At 39.4% G+C, this 20,855-nt stretch overlaps 6 protein-coding genes across 6 annotated transcripts; 2 read left to right on the plus strand and 4 right to left on the minus strand.

Moving 5' to 3' along the window:
• Nucleotides 1-2,507: 2,507 nt before the first annotated feature.
• MELLADRAFT_94760 (uncharacterized protein) lies at nt 2,508-4,644 on the minus strand (the record flags this gene model as incomplete). Its single annotated transcript, XM_007417389.1, has 4 exons — nt 2,508-2,610; nt 2,672-3,977; nt 4,025-4,105; nt 4,158-4,644. 4 exons carry the CDS (start codon nt 4,642-4,644, stop codon nt 2,508-2,510), a joined length of 1,977 nt encoding a protein of 658 aa, XP_007417451.1.
• Nucleotides 4,645-6,791: 2,147 nt separating this feature from the next.
• MELLADRAFT_68691 (uncharacterized protein) lies at nt 6,792-8,025 on the minus strand (the record flags this gene model as incomplete). The annotated part of the gene is made up of 7 exons (XM_007417348.1): nt 6,792-6,795; nt 6,982-7,039; nt 7,069-7,204; nt 7,292-7,316; nt 7,556-7,599; nt 7,675-7,786; nt 7,880-8,025. The coding sequence occupies 7 exons, from the start codon at nt 8,023-8,025 to the stop codon at nt 6,792-6,794; spliced, it is 525 nt and encodes a 174-aa protein (XP_007417410.1).
• Nucleotides 8,026-8,321: 296 nt separating this feature from the next.
• Nucleotides 8,322-9,790, plus strand: MELLADRAFT_68692 (uncharacterized protein; the record flags this gene model as incomplete). The annotated part of the gene is made up of 5 exons (XM_007417349.1): nt 8,322-8,515; nt 8,604-8,808; nt 8,907-9,152; nt 9,255-9,541; nt 9,631-9,790. 5 exons carry the CDS (start codon nt 8,322-8,324, stop codon nt 9,788-9,790), a joined length of 1,092 nt encoding a protein of 363 aa, XP_007417411.1.
• Nucleotides 9,791-10,598: 808 nt separating this feature from the next.
• On the plus strand, nt 10,599-13,381 carry MELLADRAFT_94763 (uncharacterized protein; the record flags this gene model as incomplete). The annotated part of the gene is made up of 17 exons (XM_007417390.1): nt 10,599-10,691; nt 10,761-10,842; nt 10,925-10,961; nt 11,040-11,110; nt 11,179-11,208; nt 11,304-11,456; nt 11,536-11,555; nt 11,628-11,668; nt 11,752-11,779; nt 11,854-12,033; nt 12,122-12,344; nt 12,423-12,464; nt 12,557-12,718; nt 12,801-12,881; nt 12,960-13,033; nt 13,114-13,227; nt 13,310-13,381. 17 exons carry the CDS (start codon nt 10,599-10,601, stop codon nt 13,379-13,381), a joined length of 1,503 nt encoding a protein of 500 aa, XP_007417452.1.
• A 1,079-nt stretch (nt 13,382-14,460) lies between these two features.
• On the minus strand, nt 14,461-15,287 carry MELLADRAFT_40347 (uncharacterized protein; the record flags this gene model as incomplete). Its single annotated transcript, XM_007417343.1, has 5 exons — nt 14,461-14,493; nt 14,609-14,670; nt 14,742-14,861; nt 14,977-15,121; nt 15,198-15,287. Coding segments are annotated over 5 exons (450 nt in total), but the record flags the coding sequence as incomplete, so codon positions are not given.
• A 1,198-nt stretch (nt 15,288-16,485) lies between these two features.
• Nucleotides 16,486-18,859, minus strand: MELLADRAFT_94765 (uncharacterized protein; the record flags this gene model as incomplete). The annotated part of the gene is made up of 14 exons (XM_007417391.1): nt 16,486-16,587; nt 16,658-16,810; nt 16,889-16,925; nt 17,045-17,131; nt 17,184-17,345; nt 17,386-17,479; nt 17,542-17,779; nt 17,875-18,054; nt 18,118-18,145; nt 18,229-18,269; nt 18,339-18,376; nt 18,436-18,588; nt 18,668-18,697; nt 18,781-18,859. 14 exons carry the CDS (start codon nt 18,857-18,859, stop codon nt 16,486-16,488), a joined length of 1,422 nt encoding a protein of 473 aa, XP_007417453.1.
• Between the last annotated feature and the right edge of the window lie 1,996 nt (nt 18,860-20,855).

The raw sequence follows: 20,855 nt of genomic DNA on the forward strand, positions 1-20,855 counted from the left end.
CTGGTGTGGATAATCGACGTTATGAAAAAGGTGCCAGGCTTTAATACCTGACAAGTAAGTTCAAATCGTAGATGACTTGATTGGTGAAAAAGTAGATGATGATTGTTCTGGTGACAACTTAGGGCCGGCCCAAACCACGAACTCGCTTAAAACCGTAGGGTTGATCGGCAGTAATGATGATCGACTAATGCCTTTCTCTTCTGCAAACGCCATTAACTTCGTCACTCCTGCATTATAGTGTTTTATTGTCGGAGTCGACCAGCTACCACTTAGCATGTAAGTTTTCACTATGTCCGAAGCTGTCGAATCAACGCCATCGAGGCCTTTCCTGAACTCCATAGTGACTGACGTTGTGGTTTTGGTGGGTCTAATCCTGATGATGTCAAACTGGGTCAAAGGACTCAAGTCTCATATCTAGTCTTTTTTTAGGGTACGATCAGTCTTTTTAGGGTACGATCAGTACTTTCGAAACGCCACCCCGATCACCATTCAAATCGGAATTAGCGCCACTACTCAACGTCTTCTCGACGCTGAAATCTTTTGGCTCGAAGGACAATAAAAAAAAAAAAAAAAAAAAAAAAAAAAAAAAAAAAAGGGGGAGATGTATTTCATAAGCGTTGTTTCACAACCAAACTCAAATCATTTGGGACTTCGATCACAACCCGATCATCTACAGTCCTCTTGTCTTTCCCGCGAGAAAGTAAGTCCGCCATATTCTCTCCAGTTTCCACACGTTCAGCTACTATATCACAGTGAAGTTCAACTAGCAGTTTCTGTACTGCTTTCCATTCCTTGTTTACTGCTCGGTCACCGGACTTCCTTTTCTCAACAGCTGATTGGGACGTAGTATTATCTGTAAGTACGATGAATGTCTTCCCTCTTACGTCTTCAATCTTACTTAGTACTAACAGACCTAGACGAATAGCCACAGTTTCTGCCCATGCTATATTACGTTTACCTCTTGAGGTCGTTATTAGATTCCAACCCTTCACGAGTTTAAATTCAGCCCATTTCGAACCGATCAAAACTCCTATACCTGTCATCGAGGCGTCACCTACCCAGTTAATGTCTACCGGTACGGCATCTGGGATTATCCTCCTCGGTTTGAACTCCTTCAGCGTTGTTTGCCATTCTAGAAGGTCTTCTCGTACGTCCCCAGGGACCTTTCTTTTCGCCGATGCGACCTTCCATTCCGCTTCCCACCTATGGAGACTCGCCATGTAACACTTGAGGTTAGGAACAATGTACGTCGTATGAACTAATCGTCCTATAAACTTCTCTACTTGTTTAAGGTTAAAGGATGCGTTTGGCTCCAAGAAATCGTCTACTTGCTTACTACGTTCGTTAAATTTCTCTTCAGGTAGTCGTACGGTCCTATCTGCTATGTTCCAAATAAAGCCAATATACCTTTGCTCGTTCGCGAACTCGTGGACTTTTTCCACATTGGAGGCTACACCCATCTCGTTGCTGAGGTCGACAACGTCTTGAATGGTGGTCTTGTTGGACTCATCTTTGATAAGTAAGTTATCATCAACCCATCTGAATGCAGCCACTAATTTAAAGTGTCTCGTGACAATTTTTCTCCACAGATCTGCTGGTCTACCAAAGACACCACACCCTGCTACACCCCCGAATTGGATACGGGTATCTAACCACAGTCTATTTTGAAGATCCATCAAGAGAAGGAAACGCCATTGAGACGGGTGGATTGGGATTTGACGGTAAGCTTTCTCCCAATCGAAGATTGCGACCTTGTATTTCCCAGAGTGAGTCCTGAAGAATATCGCGATGACTTTGAAGTCATCCCAACTGGTCTCGAATTCTTTCTTATCCACAAAACTATTAACTGACGGTGTTTCAATCTCGTCGTGTGGGAATGATAGGTCGTTTATTATGCGAAATGAACCGTCCCCATTAATCACACTGCCCATTGGGCTTGACCTGAAGAAACCGAGTTTTTCAAATACTTCCATGTGAGTGAACGGGCCAAAAATCCGCTTTGCTCTCCGTTCCTTTGCTAAAGTGTTGTTGATTTTTTCTTCTGCTAAAATGGCTGATTCATGATTTCGTGGTGTGTACCATTTCCGTTTGCCTAAGGTATGGTCTGGAATCCCTTGGTGGAAACCATGTTTACAACCATCCAACACCTCCTCAGCATCTTCGCCTATTTCATGCCAATCAACCAAATCTCTCCATACGGCTAAATTGAGGTCACAAACCGCTTCTTCTCTGGGCCACCGTGGGTCAAAGTTCCTCCCTGAGTTGAAGTAAGGCAACAGCTTAACCACGTCTGATCTCTCATCATGCTCATTGATCTCTAGACGCGGGATGGCACCGCAAACTCGGTTGCCCCTGATCATCGTGCTAATCATTTGGTAAAGGAGGTTTTAGGGATCGTCAGAAATTCTGGCCAAGAAACAGACTACTGTTGTCATTACGCAATGGGTCCTCAAGGAAGGTAAGACAAGAGCGTGACACGATGACGTGAACAGGGTATGTGAACACAATCAGGAGGAGTCAACACCAAGTAGGCGACTCCGGCCATACAAATCAAGAAAGTTTGGGATAATTTTCCGGCGGATGACACACGCCAGTGCAGCATTTGCACACCTTATCGATCACGATAGAAAAAAAAAATTTAAGACAAGAATTCAGATTCTCCAAGGCTTACTTGGCCTTTCCATGTCCTCCGAATCTAGGACCATTAGGTTCGCGATCATCACCTCTACGGTCATCACGCCGTTCCTCACGTCTCCACGATCCACTACCTTCTGCTCTTCGGTTATCATAACCATCGGAACCTCCTCGACGACCTCTGGAACTCTCATCGCGACCTCCACCAGTCACGTAACCACCACCTCTACCACGACCTCTAGTCACCCTGCCTCCAAGGTTTCTATCTTCATACGTGTTGAAGTAGTTGACACCGCCTGGTCCCTCGTAGTGGGATTGATTAGCGTAAGTCCAAGAACGGGCATTTGGTTTACTAGTGTGGTTGTACCCAAATTGATCATTGGCATTTGTTTGGAACGGGTTTTGACCATTTCTCATGGGTTCACCAGTGATGGGGTTGATGTGAGATTTGACTTGACCATCTGCATACGGGTTACAGTCGGCGAATCGAGGGTCAATGTCGCCAAGGCGCTCTGAGTCAAGACGGGCGTTACGCTCGAATTCTTCGTTTCTAATCGCAGGGTTTGCAACCTTCCCATCGGCGTTTCGGAAGGTCAGCACGGTTGTTCTGATAGCTAGGTCATATCGGAAGGCTGTCGGACAGCTGAGCCTGTCTCTCATTATCGCGAAGACATTTTCTTTGTGAGTTTTAAACCGATTTGCCAGTTTATCGTGTTTATAGTGAAACAGGTAGGCGACGAAGAGATCAAAGGCCGTGACCCATTCACCGAAAGACGTCTTCCATTCCGAAGGGATAGCTAAGCCATGATATTTCTCTCCATCTTTGTCTTTGGAAGTCTTAGGTCTTTGTGAGTTTTTAAGTAAGTCCATTTTCAACCAGTTGATATTCATGATTGATAAAGGTAAGTAGCCGTCAAGGGGTTTGATTTTGTCTTCCCAATGTTTTGCTAGTGCGACTAGACCGGTGTTTTTGATACCCTCGTCGCTGACTTCAGGTACAGTCGTGGCTTTAGCTGAGGTAGAATCGGTAGAAGGGACAGTCTTCCCCTTGTTGGCCTCGCCCGTACCGTCAAGGCATATCACCTCGCGTATGACAGGGTCCACAGTTTTCTCCACGGATCGGGTAGGTCTCATTGAGGTAGAAGCTGGTGCTGCAAGGGTCGACACTGGGGGCTGCGGTGGCACGCGGCCCAGGGAAGCGGTGGTACCTTGGATAGCGGTTGTGGCAGAGTTTGGGTTACTGACGACAATCATGCCGTTGGCCAAAAGCCAGGAATGTAATCCTTTTGGCGGGCTGGTCCCTGCTCCGGAAACGGTGTTTCTACGACTCGGAGACAAAGGAGCTGGAATGAACGAAGAAAACCACGAGAAGCTTAGTAACTTGTCTGACAGTTCATCATAGTATTTGGCATCACAATTGTGGCATCACGAAATCGCTCGTGGACAGAAAATTTTTTCTTAAACATCGCAACTGCGGCATCACCATAGGTGGGTAAAATTCAACATATATTTTTGAGGCTTACCATTTGGATCGTTGCTAACATTGTCTTTAGAAATCAGTCCTGCTAGATTGCCTTCTCCTTCTCCGGGAGGGTGAATAATTGACGTATCATCGCCAGTTTGGGCTATGGTGCCACTAGCAGCAGGTGCGTTATTACCAGGGGAAGCACCTCCTAGGTTGGATGGTGAAGTAGAATCAGATGTGGTATTAGAATTAACCTGGCCATCTCTTCTAGGTACGGTGAGAGTGACAGTCGGTGTGGCGTCTCTTGACGATGTTTGAGTTCCAGGTCTAGCTGACCCCCCGGGGTTCCGACGTCCGCGGCCTCTACCTCTGCCTCGTTGATTGCTTGTCACATTTGTTGGTGATAGAGTTGGGTCCAAAGGGGGGTTGACGGTTTGTTCGGAATCTAGAGGGGGCACAGAGCTTCCCCTCAACCTAGCACTCGTTCTTCTCATTATTGCGTTGAATTTATCTATATTGGTAGCATCCTGATTGTCTGTAGACATGTCGGGTTCAATTAAGTGTTTTTGCTTTTTTTTTTTTTTCCTTTATTTTTAAGAAGAGTTTTTGAAAAGGAAAGGCTAAGCGTGAGAGCTTAACCGTGAGAGGAAGAGTGAAGATGGAATTTCCTGACGTGAGCGGGGGATAGGCGGCTATGGGAAAAGTCGACGCGTGAATGCAAGGAAGGGAGGAGGAATTTTTTTCCTTTGCATCTTCCAAATTCAAGCATACGCCTGGAGAAAGTCACCCTCAGTATAGGGCTATTTCTCTACACCCATAGTCCGACCCCGCATCGCCTCGTGGAAATAGACGGTACCGTCGTGCCTTTGGGTACCGTCAGCCATTTATTAGTCAAGCAGGTCTTCCTCCTTCGCGCTCGTGGTTTTTAGCAAGATTCCACAAATATTTTGATAAATCATTCTCTGGTCATTCATTGCGTTCTGGAGGTGCGACGGCTTTAGCGCAAGCTGGCGCTATGATGGATTACATCAAGAGCGCTGGCAGATGGTCTTCGGAGGCGTTTTTAATTTATGTCCAAGGACATGTTGCATTACGTCTTCCCGAAAATCAGAACCACATTATTGGACATTTGTCTCACGTGGGTTCTAAGGTGTCATTCATTTAAAAGTGAGTTTCTTGATTAAGGATATTATTCTTTTTCATGTGATTGGTCCTTCTTGGTAATTATTGCCAAGAAGAAAATTAGATTTTTGAATCCAAGTTTTGGTATTATGCCAATGGGTTTGGTTATTATAACCTGGTTTTGAGCTTATTATAAGCATTCTTTTAGGTTTTGGGTTATTATTCACTTCTCTGACATTTGATTCTTTTCCTCTCCTACTTCACCACTCTTCTGCATACCGTATTATAGGCGGGTCGGAGAGGGTGTTGTTGTCATGAGGGAATTTATCATTCCAGGGCATTTAGCCTTGGAACTTTTGCCCAAAACCTTTTTAAAATATTATTCTTATATTTTGATATTAAGTCTTAAGTAAGTTTCCTTATTCCACGTTTCTCAAAAATCAATTGGTATGATGTTCTTGTAACCAACTGATCATCACAAACCAATCAATCCAAAGTTGTTTTGACCAATCAATATGCATCAAAGGATCACAAGACCTTATTCCTTTTTTTCCAAAAACATTATATAAAATTATTTGTTTCCCATTTTTGTTAAACTATTATGCAAGTTATACAAACAAAAATCTTTGTTTCCTCTGATTGATAATCTTAAAATACAATTGATTTCAAAGTGATTATGAATTCTCACAACAAATCAAACACAATGTATTTTCAAAGAAAATGATTTTTGGGTTTTGGTTCTGTTGAAATTACATGTTAATTTACTTTACTCAATTGTTCCAAAGTGAGAAATCAGAGTGTGATTGCCAAAAGAAAAAGACTAAGAACAACAACCAAAATGATCTATGTACTCAATCACTCAGGGACAATCTGCCTTGGAAATCACATGACACTACATCAGTTTTCAAACTCTCAACAGACAGTTTGTCCTAGCAGAAGTGGAAATCAAAATCTATGCGAGTTCACTTTACTGGTCCCCATTTTTGAAAACTGGTTCAATGTTAGCAGCATGTTCACCTTCCTGGGCCGGATCACTCAGACTCAGACCAAGTTGGGATTTAAGATGAGTGGTCATACTTGAAGTCTTGTCCATGTTGAGGAGTTTGCTGCATTTCCCTCTTCCTGGCACAATAACTTGGCATTCTACTTGCTTACCATCCTTTGTCTTCAAGAAATGATCCCATACAAAACTAGTATGAGCACACACAATCACGTCTTTCTTTATCACAGCAAAGATGTTAGACTATATAACTCTAATTCTAACGCTATCAGGGTAAGTAAATCTCGAGCCAATTTGTTGGAAATAGAAAATTAGGAACAGATTATGTACTAATTAAAAGAACTCAAGAAAGTGATATGTTGAATACTTTCAATCACTCACGTCATCTACAATCACCTTGAACTCATTACATCACTCCATGAAGCTTATCAAACTATATAACCCATCATGATGATATTCTTCTTTTTTGAGATGATTGAGTTATCTTTAATTCTCGCGTACATTCCGGGTTGTATTGCACGAAAAAATAGTGTACTTCTGAAATGAGATTCATCAATATGAGAGTTGAATTTATCTAATTTAAAAAGTTTGTAAAAATACAGTTAAATCGAAGAATGAAATCATAAAAAGAAGAAAACTTTCAAATGATTTAGGAATACCTTTCTAACACACACGAAATCCAAACCAAATCAATTAAAGAACCGAAAAGAAAACCCATATAAAAGAAACCCTAAAAAAGCAAATAAGGAAGATCACTTACTTAAGATCGAATTTGAAGTTTTCACCAATCAACCTCGAACCAATAAACCCAAACCAACCTTGTTTCATTTCACCAAAGCTCTCACACCTGCACCTTCATCCCGTAAACTATGTCCTTGTAATTTACGTACTTCACGTAGATATGCGTTATCTTCATCTTCTGGTTTAGGTTTTTTACTGGACGATTTCTCATCTGAATCTGCTGATCGTTTTCCACGATTTTTCTACATAAATCGGGCGGGTAAGGTACATAGAAAGACAAATGAAGATCAGTTGAGTGGAAAAGAATGAAGAGATGAAAGGGTACTTACGATTCGTTGTTCAAAGGCTTGTTTCCTAAAGAAAATTTAACTCGAAAGTCAACCCCCCAAAGATCACAAGAAAAGGAAAGAGATTGAGAAAAGAAATCAAAGAATTGGTTGTAAGATTGTAAAATATTGAGTTTTAGTATGCTTCGAGAAAAAAGATCATCAAGAGAGCTGAAAACTGAAATTAACGAGTTCTAAACAGAAGAGGAAGAAAAAGGAGAGAAGAAAGGAAAATAAATTTATAGGAATTTAAAAGGGTTCACTTACCGTTGAAGTGCATCCTCTTGTTTTTTCTTTTCTACTTCTTCCTCCTAAAGCGCCCAACAAAAATCAAAACTCAGTCATAATACATGATAAAGGGTAGGTATGAGATTCGATTGACGAACCTTCATCTTTTTGAAACGTTCCAAGAATGAGCCATCGTTTGTACTATAGCGGCAAAATTTCCGATGGACTCGAATCAGGTATGGTTCAGATTCGACTAAAATGAGGATCGAGCTTACAAGACACTGTAAAGAAATGAATGATATTATAGTATAGTCAGTATGATGACAGATGAAGAATATTTTGAATAGGATGAGAAAGACTAACTTCATTGCTTTTGCTTTAGCAGCTTGAACAGCGGTGATTTCTTTTTTCTTAGTAGCTGGATTGATAGCGATTGATGGAGATTGTGATTGGGATTGGGATTGGGTTGAAGTTGAAGTAGACTGAGGAATGGAATTAGGTGAATTCATCTTGATGTGGCTTGATCGTTTGTTGATTATTGAATGAATTGAGTGAGGTTATATCGAAGATTGAGTTTGTTGAGGATTGAAGTGATTTGTTGAGAATTGTTCGCAAGACACCGAGAGTGAATCTAATTCGGCTTACATACAAACTACAACGACGTGTAATCTTGTTCGTTTATAAGCATTTCCTTTTTTCATTATAAACATAACCTACCTACCACTTCTTTTCATGACTCAGTCAGAATATCACCACCCACACCAACACCAACACCAACACCAACCAACCAACCAACCAACCCAGCATGTTAAACAGATTGATCAATCCATTAAAAACTTATCATCATCAAACAAAACTAAAATCAATCACAACAAGAACCTTTATCCAGCATCATCCTACAAATCAACAACATTCATTAAATTCAAATCAAATCATTCAAGAAAAGAAAATCTCATTCGAATCAAAATATCAATCAAAACTACAATCAAAATTAAAACAGTAATATCATTTCTCAAAACCATTCAAAGCTTTAACACATCAAGTTTTTTGATCTTTTTTGGCTTTTTTTTTTTTTTTTTTGGATCAGAACAGGTTTAAAAGATTTAGATGAATTGAAAAAAGTATCAAATCAAAAATTAAAACTTGAAGAATCAAATCAAATTAAACTTCAAGATGAATTATTAAAGAAATTTAAAAAATCTAATCTTACTTTAAATCAAAATCAACATGATCTTAAAGTTAATCAAACCAAATTAAAATTTAAAGAAAAGAAGTATAGATCACCCATAAAAGTAAGTAAAATTAGATCGATTTCAATTCGAATATCTATACCAAAACAAACCTCAAGAAAAACTGACCAAAAACATTTCGGTATTTGGTTTTCTTTTAGCCGTTAGATGATATCTTAGATCTTTCAAAAGTCATAAACCAATCATCAGATACAATCAAACAATTATGGACAGCTTATCATTTAAAACCATCAAGTCCTCCTAGATTAGGAGCCGTGATCCCATTAGAAATTTATCAAACCATGTTAAAAGTGGCTCAAAAGTATTCTAGTTTTGTGATTCCGATTCCTACTTCTTCTACAGATGAAATCAAACCCGATCAAACTCCTCTTCAAATGCATTTTCTTGTACGTTTTCTTTTTTACAATCTTTTAAAAGAAACATTTTTTTTTCCTTTTGACTTTCGTTTTCAAGTTGATCTGGTTTTGGAATGGTTTTCTTTTCTTTAGCAATGGTCATTTCTTCAACCTGAAGCTCATCTACACCTCACCGAAGATTTCCAAACCATCAAAACTCCCGTATCAAAGATCTCACCCACAACAGTTTTGTTCACTCCTTTAATCGAATATCAATTAAAACAAGAATTTGCACAACCTGGATTGATTTTAACCCATTATACTGAACTTGCTGAATCTCATGGAATTGTATTAATGAGAGGTGATTTAACTCCTTCTTTAAATGATCCAACTAGTTCTGGAAGAATCGGAACTACTGAAGCTCAATTACTTATACTAAGGTAAACTTTTTTTCTTTCTTCTGACAAATCTTGGGTTCACTTTTTCTGAGTTTTTTCGTTTTTCGGTTTCGGTTTGGGATGGGTTACAGGTTACAACAGTTTTATTATTGGTCTAGGATGAATGAAAGTTTGATGAATGATTCACAAAACCGGTTACAAAAAGTTAGACAAGATCTTTTGAGATGTTTTCATGAAAAACCTAATGAATTTGATATAGAAGAACTTATCAAATCTATCAAAGATATCTAAACTTCAAAAAACAAGATCGAACAAAACCAGTTTTGAGAATATATAGCATCATCATTTGAGAGTGGTCAATTTTTTTGGCCTTATGTTCATCATTTCTTGTTTTCCATTGTGTATATATCGAGTATTCCCCAATGTTTGAAGTATGTCGATACGGTGCCATTATATCTCTATAAGGCATAAGTATCCAACCAGGGTCTTGAAGAAGCTGAAGTGCTTCCTTTCATCAAATATAATTGTATCATACAGACTATTCGAAGGTAGAAAATTGATTGGAGGGTCTTGAAGTGAAGTTGATTTGATTTGAGAAAGGCGATAAGGTTTTCACCGCATACATACCGGATCCTTGAAAATGAACGTTCCAACAAGCAAGGAGAGGAGTTCCCGGCTGAAAGTTTATTGCTTCTTTCTGGCAGTGGGGGGTCTATAGAGTGGACCTCACATTTAAGATTATCCTGGTTTCACAAGATTAGTCAGATTGTTTGGGATTGTTTGCTTCAAAGCTCAAAGTGTAAAAATACTTCCGAAAAAACTTCACATCTCACACATTCCCCATCAATTTGTGTATACACCGATCATAATGTTAAATGGGTGATGCATGAAATTGGACATACGTTAATTGATTAAAAGGTCCTTTGCCTGAATATACTGGAGAATTGTTCCTATTCATTTTACAATAAAATCGTTTGTTTTTTTGGTGTGTTCAACTTCTGAATAGAACATTCGTCTCTTGATTAATTTCATCGTCTTATCTCAAAACAAAACATTCAGTATAGATCATCTTACGACGACCAAGCTATCCTCGACTTCAATGTGGCCTTTCTCAAGATCCCGCTCAACCAATGGAAACGTCAACTTTCAATCGGAAAATGAAAGGACACCATTGGTACCGGCTTCAAGAAATGTATGATATCGAGATTTGACTTTTAACTTCAAGAATCATATCAAATTGACTTGTTGATATTCTGATCAGATCATTTTGGAACATCAGTCTCAAAAGCGAACGCCTTTACCTGTGAAACAACTTATGGTCCTTTGTGTGATGCGGATCACAGGTACTTTATCCTCATATTCAGCTACATATCAGAGTATATGAGTCTAAATATTGGACTCATAATGTCCACTTTGCATCCACAGAACCGATTTCTTACACCCTAATATTTCCGTTCATCAAGTAATTTCCCATTTTGTATTTTATTTCTACCAATGATTAAATAAGACGTTATGAAACTGATCCAGAAGCGTTTATCAGTCAGATGTTGGATGACATGAAAGTCTCACCTGACCCTAAACAGATAGGCTATTACGCTGGAGTCATTGAAAGTGAGTGTACCCTTTTTTAACTTTTCAGTTTATCAGATACTGAGTGAAGACATTTTGGGTTCCCAAAGGTCTTTATGCTGTTGCACAACTTTGCACAGGTAATTTTCTTCAACTCAAATTTCCATTAAAGCTTTAATTGAATGTAGAATTGACTAAGGGGAAAATCAACAAAACAAACACTTCTCTTTGAAAGCTATATCTTGGGGTAGACTTTCTGATCATGTGGGTAGGAAACCAGTGATGTTGATCGGTCTAACGGGTATGGCTATCAGTGTGATCCTTTTCGGTTTACAAAAAACGTATCTCGGTTTAATCGCTTCTCGATTTATTGCTGGTATGATGAATGGTGCGTATCTTCTGCATAATCAAATGAGGACTGAGATGTGATTGACTCAAGGTTTTCTGTTACTTTTATGAAACAAAAGGAAACGTCGGGGTTCTACAGGTTGGCCTTCATGATTTCTGACGTACAATATTTTTCCATCTTCTGACAAAGTTCGAGCTATTAATTTATCAGAGTATCCTTGTGGAACTGACTGATGAAACTAACCATGGAAGGTGAGTGACCTTACGGGTTCGATCACATTTTTGCTGTAAACTCGCTTACTTATGGCATTGACCTCTACGCGCATACCTTCTAGTGCGGTTTCGCTACTTCCAGTCTGCTATGTTGGTTCTTATTTACTATCCTAGATATCCACGATCAAGAAATCTGATAATCCAACTTTATTTCATAATCACAGGCAGTTGGATCCATCATCGGTCCAATCTTTGGTGGTTTCTTAGCAAAGCCAGCTCAACAATTCCCATCTATCTTTGGAAATTCTACATTTTTAATCGAATATCCTTACTTTTTACCATGTTTCATGGGTGGTTTACTCAACTTTTTGGCTATTGCTCTTGGATTATTTTTCTTAGAAGAGGTAATTACTTTTATCATCAATCATTAAACAAATGCTTTGGGATTCTTTCTTGACTTTGTTTTTTGTTCAATAAAATTTGGTCTCATAGACTTTACCTTCTAAACGGAAAACAAAATCATACGAAACAAGATCTGATGTTTCTCAAACTGATCAACAAATATCAGTACCTAATCCAGATCAAGTTAGAGCTAGGCCACCAAGTATTCTTTCATTGTGTACTGGTCCGATCTTGACTCTCTTACTGTCATTCATGTTGGTACATCTTCAAAACCTTGCTTGGAGCGCTGTTACTCCTTTATACGCATACACAAGTAGGTCAACTCATCTTGAGCTGCTTAATGGCTCATGCTCACCAATCAAGACTCAACTGAACTTTTTTGGTTTCTTAGAGGTGATCCACGGTGGCTTAGGACTATCACTCGAACAGATAGGTTAGAAACCTCAAATTCGTTCCCATAGAGATTTCTTCAATTGGTCAGAAGAACTAACCATCTTTTCTCTTATCTTTGGTTCAAACCTTTAGGACTCATGCTAAGTGTGAATGGTATCGGATTAATTTTTGTTCAATTGTTTTTTTTCCCACTATTGGAAAGGAGATTCGGAGCCGTTAAGGTTTACAGATGGTCAATCTTAGCTTTCACAATCAGTTTTCTTTGTTTACCATTTGTCAGTTATCTTGTAAGATGTCAGTATATAATCTTTCCTTTCAAACTTTTAGACAATATATCGTCGTTGATAGAAAGTGTAATATTTTTTTATTTCCATAGTGGAAGATAATACTACGTCAAGGTCGATTGGTTATATGACTACCGTGATGGTGTTAAGATGTCCAGGTCTTTTGAGTTATGGTAAGAATCATATCCCATACTGTCTCGTTATTTTGCCTTTTGTCCTTTCTGATGATTGAAATACTTTATATCCTTCAGTTTGTTCAATGATGCTCATCAAGATCTTCTCACCTAACTCTCAAGCCTTGGGTACATTAAATGGAATGATGCAGGTCAATATTCACAAATCACAAATCACAAAAATCAATCGTCTATAAAAGCTGAGAATGTTCTTTGTTTGGATTTCTTATAGGCTTGTAGAGCTTTAGCTCAAGCTGTTGGTCCAATTCTAGGATCATCATTATTTGCAATAAGTATTTCAACGGGAATACTTGGTGGTAATTTAGTTTGGATTATCTTAGCATTAGTTAAGTGATTAGTAAAGATTGATAACATTTAGGCAGTTAGATTAACTGATTTATAACTTTGATTGATGGGAATGATTTTAGGTTTGTGTGATTGCTCAACTTGGTTCATTTTTACTACCAGATCAAGCTTCTGTAGAAAATGTAGTGAGGTGATTGTGTGTTTTTGGGATCACGTGCCATTTTCCCCATTAGGTTTAGAAAATTTTTTCAACTATAGATATGATTTTCTTGAGCTGATATTTGGAAAGTTCATCAGTATGATAGAAATGTATTTGCAATTGTATTATCACATTTAGATTGTAGAGACATATGCATCTGTTTTCATTGGTGATATATAGAACAATCAGTGGAAGACATTTGAGATGTAAAGTTTCACATGTGCATAAACTTCCCATATGCTTGGGTAAGATGATATTGACAACATATCAGGTCAACCCTGCTATTATATGAGAATCAGCCCAGCTAAAGATTGAATACAATTCCTCCATGGTTCTATTGCATTATGATTCAACTCCCAAAATGTATTTATAATATGAATGTAAAGCCTTATCTATCTTGCTATAATATGAATGTAAAGCCTTGACTATCTTGCTCCAGGACTCTGAGATAGAATATCCTTCACTTGTAGACCCAACCTCTATGAAGTGGCATCACATCTTTCACTCCCAAGAGCATTAGATACTTGTGATAAACCAGGATAGTTGGTAATGCTTGGAACAAAACTCCAGCTGTTTCAACAAAGATTATTTTTTTAAAAATCTTGTTGGGGCGCAAAACTCAGGTTTTGCCTCTCACCAATCTTTCTTGAAAAGGCTGTAATATACTCTGGTCCTTGGTGTCCCAATAGATATTTCAGTTGTACACTTGCTTGTCGAACTACCAGATGCGCTAATCTTTGTATATCAGTTTCAAATCTTACAGAAGCTCTGCAAAGTGTCTAGTTGAGCGGATTGAGAGACAATCCAGTGAATTGCTTCAAGGATTGTAAGAGGTCTATGTAGCTCGAGTCATTCACATGCGATGAGGCAGCTCCTTTCATCTACCTCCAAATTAAAGTAGTACTCAAATGTTATCAAGTTCAAGCTCTCTATGCCATCAAATGATTATTGTTCATAGGCAATTCTAGTTCAAAGGGACCTAATCATGCAAATTGAAATCTTACATAACCCAAGAACTGCCACCAAAAGTCTAAAGAAATGCTTCGTAATTTCATTACTCAAGACTAGCAGATATCATACCTGCTGTACAGATGTGTATTCAGACTCCTAAAATGGTGACACCGTTGATTATGTAAGCAAATCATATCTTTGTCAATTGCACAATGGAGGTGGAAAAGATGGATCCAGGTATGAAAGAACATAGACTTGAAAAGAAACGTACCACACTAGGTTCTAGAAATGAGGCATGTCCTAGTACAGTCACACCCGATGATCCAACCAACCCTGAGAGCGGAGAGGAAGGATCAGGACACTCATTGGACCCAAGATAGACAATCAAATAGGGGTAAACCTACACATAGCCGTCGCAATTGGTGCAGCAATCCAAAGCATGGGGATCCCGATGACAAAAAGTGTGATGTAAAGCGATTTTTGAGTGATGGTTTGACCATCAGCAATCACATTGGGATCAGGACCTGTTGCATTTGAAGTACAAAATGATCCGTTGCACCAGGGATGCGCAAGACCCATCAGGATACCGAGTAAGTATACTAAAGTTTGAGTCGAACGTTTTTTGAATCCTCGACATACCGAACCGCTGAATAGCAGCAAAACCACCGACGAGAAAACCGATCGCGATGAGTAAGAGTGGATTTGTTAGAAGACTGTAAACTGCCAAAGCTGCTACGATCATTGCATAATTGCCACTAAAATGACGAGTGTTGTAAGTAATCCTCTAAAACAAACAGGAATCAAGAGAGTCAGATTCGAATTCGCATATTCTTGTGAAATAGTGATCGAGGATACTAAACTGAGGTAGCTTCATTGAAATCTTTTGGCCTTGAAATTCGTTGATAGTCAAAGAATTCACCAAACGGGCGAATTGAAGAGAGACGTTGTTCCTATAAATCGTAAGACGGAATTCAAAGTGTATTCAAATTGATCAGAATGACGTATGGCCCAGTACTTCATGAGTCAAAGTCATCTTGAATGCTAGTTTTCGAACACGCGGCGTACCCTGAAGGAAGCCATGTATTGAGGGACAGACTGCATGACAGTCAGCATCATGGCCATGTTGGATTATTGAGTTTTGATAGAGATTGATGTTGTTCGATGTGGATGTTTTGAATGACTATGAAAGTTAAGTCTTGAGTATGATTGATCGATGAGAGGGTGATGTTGTTGTCATTCGATCACTTTGACTCGACCGCACTGCAAGGAGTCGACACTCATGCTTTACTATCCGGTGACGTAGAGCTTGACCCACACGACTGTGTGACATCGGGTAATCGGACCGACCTGACAACATCTCACTTGATCACCTCACTCGGAGTCGAGTCAGAGTATTCAAATACAATATTTTAAGCAAGTTGCAGAGTCCCCTCGTGCTGGATAATCATACCTTTTTTGATTCATCGCTTTTGAGTAGCGCTTCTATGGCTATCAAAGAATTTTTTAGCATTCTAGGAAACCACATACACTCAAATCTCTCTAGCAATCTACCAAAGAGAGCTCTATTTCTAAGAGATCTAATTGATCTAACCTGTGGAATGATACCAAGCTTGATGAGTTTTTCAAAAGGTAAATTATAAGCCAAATAAAAGCACATGGAATACCTGGGGTCCATTCAGACAGAATAAGAGGCTTGTATGTAAACAACAGAAGTCTGTGGTGCCAAACAGGCAACAATTGACCGAACTGGTAGTACCTCAAGGCAAAAGAGAGCATGAGCAAGGTGACCGTGATAGTAGAAGATGAAGCACATCTATGAAAACATTTAAGAGAGGGTGTGATGATGATGAAATTTGACGTGTTTAAACCATGTATAATTTTCACTATGAAATAATACAAGTGAAGGAAGATATCTAACAAAGAGTTGAAGAAGAAAGACACAAAGAAAGAGATAAAGTGAAAGAATAAGAAAGATATTTCATCAATTCTTTCCAGATTTATATTCAGTGATCAGAGACATATCAAAGAAGACTGAATTACAAGATTATTAAACTTCAAAGGACTTCGAGGTGATTTGGATCATGGTGCCCAGGTTTGTGTTGGATCATCTGGAGGATGAATTTGAGACACTGAAAAGGGTGGCCAGCTTCAGATTTCACTCTCATGCTCAACTTCACTTTGCACTCTTATCATTGTGATTGCTCGATCGCTTGGAATTTGACGTGAGCATAATTCAGCAAAAATTGAAACCTGATGAAGTGAAAATATCAGCTTTCAGAAGAACCGGATAATAATCGTGAATTTTTATTTGATGGCTTACCAATGCTAAGACAATCCAGACCAAGTTACCACCAAGTATTTGTTCAGAAACGCTAAGAGCAAATAGTGATGATCCCAATATTGGTCCGACTGCTTGAGCAAAAGATCTACAGGTCTGAGGTTTATGGTTAAAGGATATCAAATTCCGGTCGAACTAAGTTATCGATCTCGAATGGATTTTGTTCTGAATTACAATAGAAAGGAAAATAATTGCAAAGCGAGAGTTTCAAACCTGCATCATTCCATTCAATGTTCCCAATGAGGCAGGGCTGGGCGAGAATAATTTAGTGAGCATCATCAAGCATGCTGAGAGGCCCATATACTCAGCTATATAGATCAATTACTCTTGTCAAAAAGAAAAACAACAAGTGTTGGACAATATGCTCACGATAACACATGATGCCTGGGCTTCTCAAAATCATGATAAAGGCCATATATCCAATTGACATAGAGGAGGTATTGTGCTTGACTAAAACTTGATCATGAGTGGTAGTTTTTGATAAGATACGTTAAAAAGGAGTACTGACGTTGGACTAAATACGTCACCAGGGGAAGACACATAAAAGTGACTGTAAATGTCAGGATTGACCGCCTGAAGATCATCACTGCCCCGTATTTTCTTTGAAGACGTGAGAAAAGGAAAAGCTGAGCCAAGACCACCGCGATACCATTCACACTCAGAATGAAACCTGCAGAGATGATTTATATCGTCAGATATGTAGTGAGCACTTGGGTTCAATCTGGGAAATTCTTTGGAGAGAGAAATCTTTAGAATTCATACCAATCTGCTTCAATGACATTCCCAACCCTCCATCTTTCATGCCTAAAGATATTAATTGGGATTCAGATACTGATCATACAAATAAATCCCAAGTAACAGCTTACCTGTGAATGCGTACAGTGGAATCACAGCTGTCCATGCCACGTTCTGTAAATGCGTCAGTGTAAATGTCAAGAGGAGAATCAAGATCGGTGCTGTGCACAATGACCCTATACTAGGAGGTACAAAGACCTCGGATCGAGAGTCTGGATAAGATGATGATGATGATGACAATGATTCATAACCCTCTGATACTGTTGTTCTTTGTATCGCTGATTTCTTCTTCTGTTTGGATGCTAAGGTCTTTGGATTTTTTTGATGCAAAAATCAAAAATCTATCAACAACAACCGACAGATATCATTCAAAGCGCAATCCGCGTCTTGACGGCTCGACTTACTTCTTTCAAAAAGAATATCCCGAGAAAAATCGCAAAAATGTTCAACATCGCCCCAGCAAAGCATGGCAAGAAATAAGGGTAATTGATGAAAAAGTTCCAATTGCCAAATGTTGATGGGAAATTTTGGGCAGGGAAAGCTAGAAAACCACCGATGAGAGGTCCAATGATTGATCCAGTTGCCTAATGAATGAAAAAAGCTCAATGATACCTTCCTCTCACGAAGATATGCTTTTGAAATCTTACAAAACACAGTGGAAGTAGCGCAACAGCGCTGGAACACATGGAGGGATAGGATGATGAATAATCCTTATCAAGTGGAAATAGCTCAGATTGGATCAAAGTCAGAAAACTTACCTTGCGTGATTTGTCTCGTCCGTCATCTCAGCAACAATGCTCTAGAACAAAGTGAAATTGAAAAATGAGCGACCAAAGGGAACAGTTCCTCAGCTCGATAAGAGACAAACCTGTAAAACCCCAATATTTCCTGTCACAGATAACAAGGCTGAATGAGCGATTTGAAAAAGAGATCACAGCATAAGGATCGACTAGGAATCCACGCACCATTCATCATGCCAGCAACGAAGCGACAGATAATCAATCCCAGATAAGTCGTTTGAAATCCGAAGAAGATTGTGCTGATCGCCATGGCAGAAAGCCCAATCAGCATTATTGGTTTCCTACCCACGTGGTCAGATAGACGGCCCCAAAAGATGGCTGTTTTCATTGAAAGATTCAGGTGTCAGTTACTCTCTCCATGAATAACAAAGAATATGATGAAGTAGCTGGGACTCACCTGTACATAGTTGAGCGACGGCGTAGAGACCTTAGATGACAAACAATCAAGCTTCAATTTTGTCAACGGGGATGAAAGCTGAAGTAGAGTTGGACATGATTGGTTGGACTCACTCTCAACGAAACCAGCGTAATATCCAATTTGTTTAGGGTCATCCGAAATATTCATTTCTACTAACATCTGACTATACATATTTCCAAATTCAAAAAATGCATGAAAGATAAAGTCCAGATAGTAAACCTACTTGATAAACGGAAATATGAGGGTATATGATACCGGTTCTGTTAGCCAATCAGAAGTCAGTCCACTGGCTGGCACATTTAACTATCAAGACCCAATCATGAGTATATATACTTGACCTGTAAGCTGCATGACACAGAGAACAAAAAGTTGTTTGACAGGTAAGGGTGTCCTTGATCGAGTTACGGGAGGTTCCTTTGAAGTGTAAATGATGATAATATCATGATCAACTGGGAGATAGCTAAGCACAAAGACACTTGATACATACCTCTAACAATGATAAGCGTTCGTCGTGTCTTGCAGCAGGGTCCGAATATCTGGCTGCATATACATCTCTGCCAAATGGAGACATAGAGGCCAATGAGGTCTTGGCGATGGCGGAATTTGAGATCGATACGGGTGATGGTGGGGCTTCAACAGTAATGATGCAGCAAAATGTCGAACAACGATCAGACAATGATAATGACCTCCTCAAAGCCCATGTAGAAAAAACTATACTGGCGGAATACTTTTTTGTTGGCTTGAGGTACGGACAAACAGGAAGAATCAAGTCTGTGAGATGATGATAGCAATAAATACTAATGATAACTATGATATCAGGCTATCAATCTGCTACAGATACTCTCCATAACAAAGGCCTTGACCATATTTCTCCGCCGAGTTTGCTTGAGTTTTGCGGGAAAACTTGAACAAGCTTTTGGAGACCAAGATTCAATGTGCAAGAAGGTTGAATATCGACTACCTCGCTTGTACATTCATCTTGTCTTCTTTCTTTTAGAGTGTGTGGCCAACTAAGCCTATCAGACTCCACAACTTCCCCCCTCACAAGTCGTAAACTCACCTGCAAACAACAAAGGCCGTTGCGGTATTCGGGGTTGAGTATATATATCTTGATTGACACCCAATCAAAGGGAACTCGACCTCATTTCAAGGCCCAATTAACTTTTTATCCCAACAAGAGTTTTGTTAATTCAATATTCCCTCGTCAATGTTACATAACGTTTTGGTTGTTTGTGCCGCCGAAAGGTGGACTTAAACAAGTTAGAGAACTGAGGTCCTTTTAAAGCCTGAGACTACCGCAAGACTTGGAGCCTGGTTATGTAAGACTTGTCCGCATCCCCATGAGAAATTTCGGATGGTGCAACATGCTATGTATGAGGTGTTGAGACCCGACCAATTGTTTTGTTCCAAATGAATTTCCTGAAGTCGTCCAACATCACGTTGATACAATGATACCACAGTGAGCATCATGGCCATTTTTTGAGTTCCGATATATATTGCAGTTATTCGATTGGGATAATTTGAACGGCTATGCAGGTTAGTCTTGAGTTGATTGATCGATGATAGGGTGCTGTTGTTTCGTTTGTCCATTCGATTACTCGACTGCAAGGAGACTGAGTTGTCATTTATATATGCGGTACTATCCGTCGCTGTGCAGCACGGCAGTATACCATCGGGTAATCGGACCGACCTCACAACATCTCCCGATCACCATTGACGAACTTTTGCAGAATCTCCTCGTGCTGGACAATCACAAACTTAACAAAGTCCCTCGTTTTTGAGCTGTACTGGCCAGCTCAAACGAGGGACTTACGCGTAAAGTCGAAATTTTGGCGTGAGATCGGCCGGGGCTTTTGCCCAAAATCTAGTCTTCTTATGAAACATTTTTTTACAATTATAAATTTACCTGGCCCAAAATTGAAAGATGTGCGCCCTGGGTGTCTCTATAGCCTCGTACTCTCCGCTTCTAAATATGATGAGTGGTTGTGTAGATATGCATAAACTTCTTTCAGTGGCCAAAGTCGAAAATCGAGTAATTTGGGCTGCTCCGCGTCTAAAAGTTGGGATTTGGGCGTAATTGAAACACCAAGATTCTCATTTATTTTCAGCACAACTCATGTTATTGGGATACTACAAGCGTGAGGTTGTAGCCAAGAGTGAGGCTCGC

This window comes from Melampsora larici-populina, assembly GCF_000204055.1.
Source record: "Melampsora larici-populina 98AG31 unplaced genomic scaffold MELLAscaffold_72, whole genome shotgun sequence".
NCBI classification, from domain to species: Eukaryota; Fungi; Basidiomycota; class Pucciniomycetes; order Pucciniales; family Melampsoraceae; genus Melampsora; species Melampsora laricis-populina.